The sequence below is a fragment of the Lipotes vexillifer genome, unplaced genomic scaffold (assembly GCF_000442215.2).
Source record: "Lipotes vexillifer unplaced genomic scaffold, Lipotes_vexillifer_v1.1 scaffold472, whole genome shotgun sequence".
Lineage (NCBI taxonomy): Eukaryota > Metazoa > Chordata > Mammalia > Artiodactyla > Lipotidae > Lipotes > Lipotes vexillifer.
Window position 1 is genome coordinate 1,866,672 of NW_006797698.1, and position 6,823 is coordinate 1,873,494.

The 6,823-nt window shown below is 61.0% G+C and overlaps 1 protein-coding gene across 2 annotated transcripts in view; it reads left to right on the top strand.

The window, feature by feature from the left end:
* The first annotated feature begins 244 nt into the window (after nt 1-244).
* Nucleotides 245-6,823, top strand: part of SMARCD3 (SWI/SNF related BAF chromatin remodeling complex subunit D3) — a 9,754-nt gene continuing 3,175 nt past the window's right edge. The window contains exons 1-5 of one of the 2 annotated variants that reach the window (XM_007469812.1): nt 245-709; nt 3,529-3,740; nt 5,466-5,508; nt 6,351-6,473; nt 6,580-6,702. In XM_007469812.1, the coding sequence (XP_007469874.1) occupies nt 632-709; nt 3,529-3,740; nt 5,466-5,508; nt 6,351-6,473; nt 6,580-6,702 (579 nt within the window). In that variant the 5' untranslated portion in view covers nt 245-631. Of the gene's footprint in view, nt 710-3,528; nt 3,741-5,465; nt 5,509-6,350; nt 6,474-6,579; nt 6,729-6,823 lie in introns of those variants that run through there. The other variant, XM_007469813.1, reaches the window with a different exon arrangement.

Sequence of the window (6,823 nt, forward strand, 5' to 3'; positions counted from 1 at the left end):
CTCCCCCCGGATTCCTTCCAGCGAATGTTTCCCTACTTGGCCTGCCAGGTCTCTGGGGAAAGGGCCTCAGAAATGCAGCAGGAGCCACTTCGGGGCAAAGTTGGAACTGACTGTTCCCTGCCTGGCCCTGCCGGCGAATTCCCTAACCGAGAAACTATTTGCGGCGAGAGGCCGGAGGGCCGGCGAGCCCCCCGCCACCTCCCCTCGCGTCCCCTCCCCGCGCCGCATCCCCGCGGCCCTCGGGCGGCCTCGGGCTGCAGTGCCGCTGCCCAGCGCCCGGGAGCCGGGCTGGCCGGCGTGCCTCGCCGCTTATCTGCGCTGTTTGGCCAGCGAGGGTTGGAAAGGCAGGCTTTTCTGTCCCCGCCGAGTCAACAGGCAGACCCCGGGCCGCCGGACTATTTCTGTCTTATCAGTCGGCGGCGGCGGCGGCGGCGGGCGGGCGGCGGCGGCGTGGGCCGTGGGCCGTCAGGGCAGCCCTGAAGGGGCCCCCTCCCCACTCCGCTCGAGTAGAAGTGTGAGAGAGCCCAGCAGGACTCAGAGGGGAGAGTTGGAGGAAAAAAAAAAAGGCAGAAAAGGGAAAGAAAGAGGAAGAGAGAGAGAGAGAGTGAGAGGAGCCGCTGAGCCCACCCCGATGGCCGCGGACGAAGTTGCCGGAGGGGCGCGCAAAGCCACGAAAAGCAAACTTTTTGAGTTTCTGGTCCATGGGGTGGTGAGTGGGGGAAAGTTAGCGGGGGAGGGAGAGCGAGCTGGCTCGGGCTGAATGGAGGGATGGTCGGGAGGGGCCGGGAGGGGGGCTCCCGCTCTCCCACCCCTCTAGCGGGAGCGCCACGGCCCGCGGCCCAGCCCCAGGACTGTGCCGGCGCCCTGGCACCCGAACACGTCGTCAGGCGGTTGGCCGGGGATGGGTGCCCGGGCGGGGAAGGGAGGCGTTTGCAGGGGTTCCTGTCAGGGGCTGGGGGTGGGACTTGGGGACTGTACCCCCCAAGTGGGGGCTCCCCTAGGTACCCGACGTGTTGTCTTCCGTTCTTTTCCTTGTGGGCCCAGGTGTTACCCCTGCCCTGGGGGTGGGGGTGGGGGACTTGGCATCGCTGGGCTGGGCTGTCTGTTAATCCGTTGGGACAGTGTTCCTCTGTGTCTCAGGAGCAAGGAGCAGGTGACCCTGTAGGCACTGTGAGCCGGAAGCCCTAGGGCTGAACAACCTCTGCATCCCCGCAGGAGGAATCTGGGGCTTTGCTGACGGCCTCTGCCATCAAGGCCACAGAGAGGCCCTCTCTAGGGACAGACCCCAAGTTAAGGGTTGTGAGGATCCCTCGGCAGACACAGCCACCAGAAGCTGATGTCCCTAATGCCTCAAAGGTGTGAAGGAAGGGCTGGAGTCAGGGACGCGAGGCCTAGAGACCAAAGGGGCCGGGCAGCACCGTCCTGCCACAAGCAAGCTTGGAAGGTCCACTGGGAGCCTGAGGGAGCCCAGGGGGACCTGAGAGGATGGGAATAGGTTGGAAGGGCTGTGGAATAGGAGAGGCAGGGGCTCCAGGACTTGGGATGGGTGCTGGTGCTGGAGCCCGATATAGAGGAGGCAGTCAGGTTTACAGTGACCACATTTGGTTGTGACCCCAAGGAAGGCATGTTCTCAGCAAAAGAGGCCAGAGTCCCTAGAATTTTGGCCCTTCGTGTGGGTCGCCGATCCCTGGTGGCTGGCACAGCCCTCTGGGGGCTCTGGAAGTCTCCCTCTCAGGGCCTCTTCAGCAGATCAGTGAGTACCACTGGCCTTGTTAAGTGGGAGAGAATCTGATGGGGAAAGGGGCTTCCCCGGGGCAGCTGTCCTCCAGCCACTGGGCTCTCTGGGCTAACTTCCATGTCAGTCAGCCTAGTGACCAGTCCTAATGTTGCTGCCTGGGGAGTCCCTTTTAAAAGGCCCATCTAGGAGGGAGAGGGACTATACACGTGGATTTTTTATTTGGCCAACTTAGAGCTTCAGTTCTTGGGTGGCTGGGAGCCCCACTGCCCCACTCCCAGTGGCCCATCTGTGCTGGGGGGGAATGGCCGGCGTGGGCTCCATTCTGGGCTGCCACCCTGGAGGTGTGAGTGACAGGGTCAGGTGGGGCAGGGGAGGCAGACACATGGACAGGCAGGTTTCACCGCAGAGGCGATGGGCAGAGACAGCTGGCTGGCTGGGGGTTAGGGTTAGACATAGCGCAGGCAGGAGGGACCGGAGGGAGAGTCAGCAGTTAGAAGGGATTCACCAAGCTCAGGATTAGGGCTCTGCTCCCTGTTCCTGGGAGCAGCTGCACTCCTGGGGGTGAAGTGGGTGGTGCTCGAATGGTATCAGGGGCACAGGGTCTGCAACCATCACTCGCTAAATCTCCTTCCCGCTCTCCAGCCCCCATCCCACCCACCCTCCACTTGACAGCCCCTCAGACCCTCCCCAACCTCTCTTCTGGAATCTGGACAAGTGAGGTTTTAAAAGTCTCAATACATTTGATGTCATCTACATCCCGGCTGAGCACCGGGGTAGCGGCAAAGGAATACACCTGCCTCATCTCCCTCTCCGTGGCCCCCTGCGAACCCAGACTTCTGACCTCACTGGGGCAGGGTGGGGAGTAGAGGCGGTCTGGAGGATGGGACCATCTCTGGTGATTCGGGTGGACGGGCAGGGAGAGATGGATATAAGATGAAATGCTGCTGCTTTTGACCTACCCAAGCCCTCTGGACCTCCCATCTCCAGTTAAACCTCCCCCCACCCCCCATCGGAGAATCCTGGTGAGGTCTGACCTCAGTCCCTCAGGTTGCCTCCAGCCTTCACCTTGAGAGCAAATTATGGGGATGGGCTACGTCAGCAAAGCCCCTGCCTGGGGAGGCTTGGAATCAGAGGAAGGGGGTGGGGATCAGGGCTGAGGCGTCAAAGGCAGGGGCCCAGAGGGAAGAGTGGGTTGAAATGGGAAGGGTGAGTTCAAGGCAGGACAGCCCAGGAGATGGACTGGGAAGCAGGGAACGGGAAGAGGAGCAGCAGAAGTCCGAGCAGGGAGCCCAGCCCCTAAACTAAACGAAGCAGCAGAGAGCAAAAAGCCCCTCAGGAAACGGCCGCTCAGCGCCGCCTTCGCCGGGAGGAGCTGCATGACCTTGGCTAGGTTGCTTTTCTCCTTGAGCCGCGGTTGCCTCATCTGTCAAGTGGGGAGAGAAGGACCCGCTCCGACTGTCTCGCAGAGGAGCATGTGGATGTGAACATCCTTTAAAAAGGTTGAAAGGCGCCATTAATATTCATTTTCGCGGCACCTTCCGCAAATCCGAGGCTGGCAGTGCCCTGTGCAGTTGCCTGGCTTCAGTTAGCTTCCTGCAGCGAGACGCAAAGCCCCCCTCCGCCAAAGCCGCGCGGTTCCGGCGCCCCCGCCCACCCCTCGCTCGAGCCGTCGGCAGCAGGGTCACGGGCCGGGGGCTCGGGGTGGGAGAGACGCAGCTCACCGCGCCTGGAACAGGGGCCCTGGTCTGACCGGCGGACGCCTGTGTCTGCTTCACCCCCCGCCTCCCCAGCGCCCCGGGATGCCGTCTGGAGCCCGGATGCCCCACCAGGGGGCGCCCATGGGCCCCCCGGGCTCCCCGTACATGGGCAGCCCGGCCGTGCGACCCGGCCTGGCCCCCGCGGGCATGGAGCCCGCCCGCAAGCGAGCAGCGCCCCCGCCCGGCCAGAGCCAGACCCAGAGCCAGGGCCAGCCGGTGCCCACCGCCCCCGCGCGGAGCCGCAGGTAAGAGGGGCCCAGAGCAGAGGGGGCGGACGCAGGGCCCGCAGGGACGGGGTGGGCGAGGACCGGGATTGGAAGCGGGAGGAGAGGGATCGGCAGGGCACAGGCGTCCTGGGTGGGATGCCCTCCCGGGAGGCGGGCTGAGGGGGCACTGGTCTGGTTCCTTTGTGTGCCCACCGTAGAGACAGGCTGCGGCCGTCGCGCCCTTCTCCTTGTCACCTGCTCTGTCCCTCTCTCCACCCCAGTCCCCAGGTTCTGGGTGATGCTTCAGCCTTTGGGGTGCAGGCGGGCTGGCACTGGGACTAAGGGCAGAGCTTTAGACTGTGTTTCTTAGTGTGGTCGTCCAGGGTGCCTTCCTCAGAACCCGCTGGCTTGGCTGTTTAAAAGCCCCACTCCAGATCTTCTTATTCTGAATCTCTGGCCAGGGGGGTGGAGCCTGGGGATGTGCCCCGTGGGTGGCCAGTCGCTGCCCCATTGTGCTCTCAGGTGATTCTTTATCAATCAGGTGTTGAAGAGTTGCCATAATCTGTCCTCTGGATCAGGTCTGCCCCCCAAACCATCCAGGGCCAGCCTATTTACTTGTCTGAGCCAGCTGGTGGCACCCCAAAAGCCCCTGCTGGTGCCTGGCAAGAGAGATACCCCTCTGGGTTTCACTATTTAGCCAAACACACATGCTTCCCTTTGCACACCAGATGGAGTCTTATAAAAGGTGCAATATGGATTTTACCGCATTATTAAATATTTTTTACATAGCAAGGAAAATTCACCACTTATAGGAATCCCATGATGAATTCTTTTGCAAAGTGAGTCATTCTTTTATACGGTAAAGAGTCCCTGATTTAGCTTGTATAAATGGAGAGTTTCACATAGATAATTTCTTCAAAACAAATCAGACCTTTAATGAAAACTGCTTGCCTAGCCTTAGAACAGATTTTTGGACAGAGAGGGGGCAGTGGTTGAGAACACCACAAGGGGGCAGTATGCAGCCATCCTCTAGGCTGGGTTCTAATTTCTACTTGCCAAGGATTTTCTGGGGTGCTTTTGGGAGTCAGAAGCAGCTAGTGGATCGAGTCCAAGTCCCAGCTGCTACCCCAGGTCCAGCCACAGCCACACCCCTCAGGAGAACGTCCTGTCCACTCTCTCTGGATACCTATGGGTGTGTCCCTGGACCCTGCTGGCAGGTGGCCCAAGGGCATGAGCACCCCCTGCCCATCAGTGTCCCCTTCCAAGCCCAGGGTGGCGGGGGTGCGAGTCCTCACCAGCTTCACACCATCATTTCCTGCTCCAGGGATGGGCCAGGGGTGTCAGCTCCCCTCCCTTTGAGCTCAGGCCACCGTGGACCGTGCACCCCTGCTTAGCAGAGAAAGAGAGTCCTCAGAATCCATCCTCCCCCTCCTCTGTCCTCCCCCCTTCCCAGCTTTCCTCAAAGGCTTCTGCAGCTCTCCTACCCCCGGCCCCTTCTAAGTCTCATTTCGATGGCCCTGAGGATGTGGTGGAGCAGAAAGAGGCTCCCAGGCTGGAGAAAGGACGGGGTCACCTCTGCTCCCCCCTGAGAGGACAGAGCGCCAGTGCCACACACCAGCATCATAGCCTCTTGGGCAGGCAGACGAGCGGGCTGTGGGAACCCCAGCCAGGCCGGCTGAGATGTCGGGATAATTTAGCAGGTGGCCTCGTTACTCCCAGATCTGTCGCCATGGTAACCTGGTTTTTTCTTTAAAAAATGTACAGTGCCAAGAGGAGGAAGATGGCTGACAAAATCCTCCCTCAAAGGGTGAGTGCCTTTCACAGCAGCCCCCAGCCCACCCCCCACCCTTTGCTGCTCCGCCCTCCTTCCCCCCTCCCCGCCACCCCGTGCCTCTCCCCTTCCCCCCTCAGGAACTGCGCTTCAGCATCACAGTCACTTTCACTTTTTGTTCAAAAAGCTAATTAAGAAGTGAGGCTCCCCAGGCCAGAGGGAAGGGGTGGGGCAGAGGGAAGAAGCAGAGCCATAGGGTTAGGATACTGGGTCTGGGGTGCAGTAGGTTGAATTCCAGCGGTCTGAAGACATAAAGGCGTGGGACAAAGAGGAGACGGGAGCTCGGGGATCACAGGCTGGCAGGGGGAGTGAAGGGCGCAGAAGCTGGCCAGAAGGCGCAGGCATCGTAAGAGGACCCAGGCCGAGCTGGCTAAGGAGTAGCATGGTTGAGCAGCCATGAGCCAGTGTAGAGGCAGGCAGCGACATCACCTGTCCCGGGGACGCCAGGGTCCGTCCTCTCCACCTTGTAGACACCCGAGGGAAACCCAGAGGCCGTGTGACAAGGGAGAGGACAGGACGAGGAGGTGAAGCCCTGGCGCTTGCTGGGCTCCCTGGGTGCTCTGGCCGCCCCTAGTGATGAGATGCACAGCTTCTCCCTAGTGGGAGAAACAGCTTTTATCCCCACACGTCAAGGCCTTTATTGCTGGATTCGGAGTCCTGGGGAGAGCTCTCGCTCCTGCTCTCAGAGTTCCACGCCCTGAGCCTCCTGGCCAGCTCCCCGCCACGCTCTTTGTGTCCTGGGACCACATGACGCACGCACATTCCACCTGCAAGGCTGGCTGAGCCCCTGGTTCCCGGCCTTGTTCCTCCCCTTCCAGATCCGGGAGCTGGTCCCAGAGTCCCAGGCTTACATGGACCTCCTGGCCTTTGAGAGGAAACTGGATCAAACCATCATGCGGAAGCGGGTGGACATCCAGGAGGCTCTGAAGAGGCCAATGAAGGTGCCTTGGCTTGGGGGCAGGAAGAGGGGGCTAAGTCCTATTCCCAGAATGGAGAAGCGGGCTCGCGCTGGGGCTTGGCTCTGTACTACACTCTTTATTTCTACAGCAAAAGCGGAAGCTGCGTCTTTATATCTCCAACACTTTTAACCCTGCGAAGCCCGATGCTGAGGATTCTGATGGCAGCATTGCCTCCTGGGAGCTGCGGGTGGAGGGGAAGCTCCTGGATGACGTACGTCCTGGCCCAGGTCTCTCCAGGTGTCCTGGGGTGGGTATGGGGCTGAGCCGAGGACAGTACTAGACTGCCAGCACTCAGGGCTTGGAAGTCGGCCCTGGCCGGGGTGCGGGGGGGG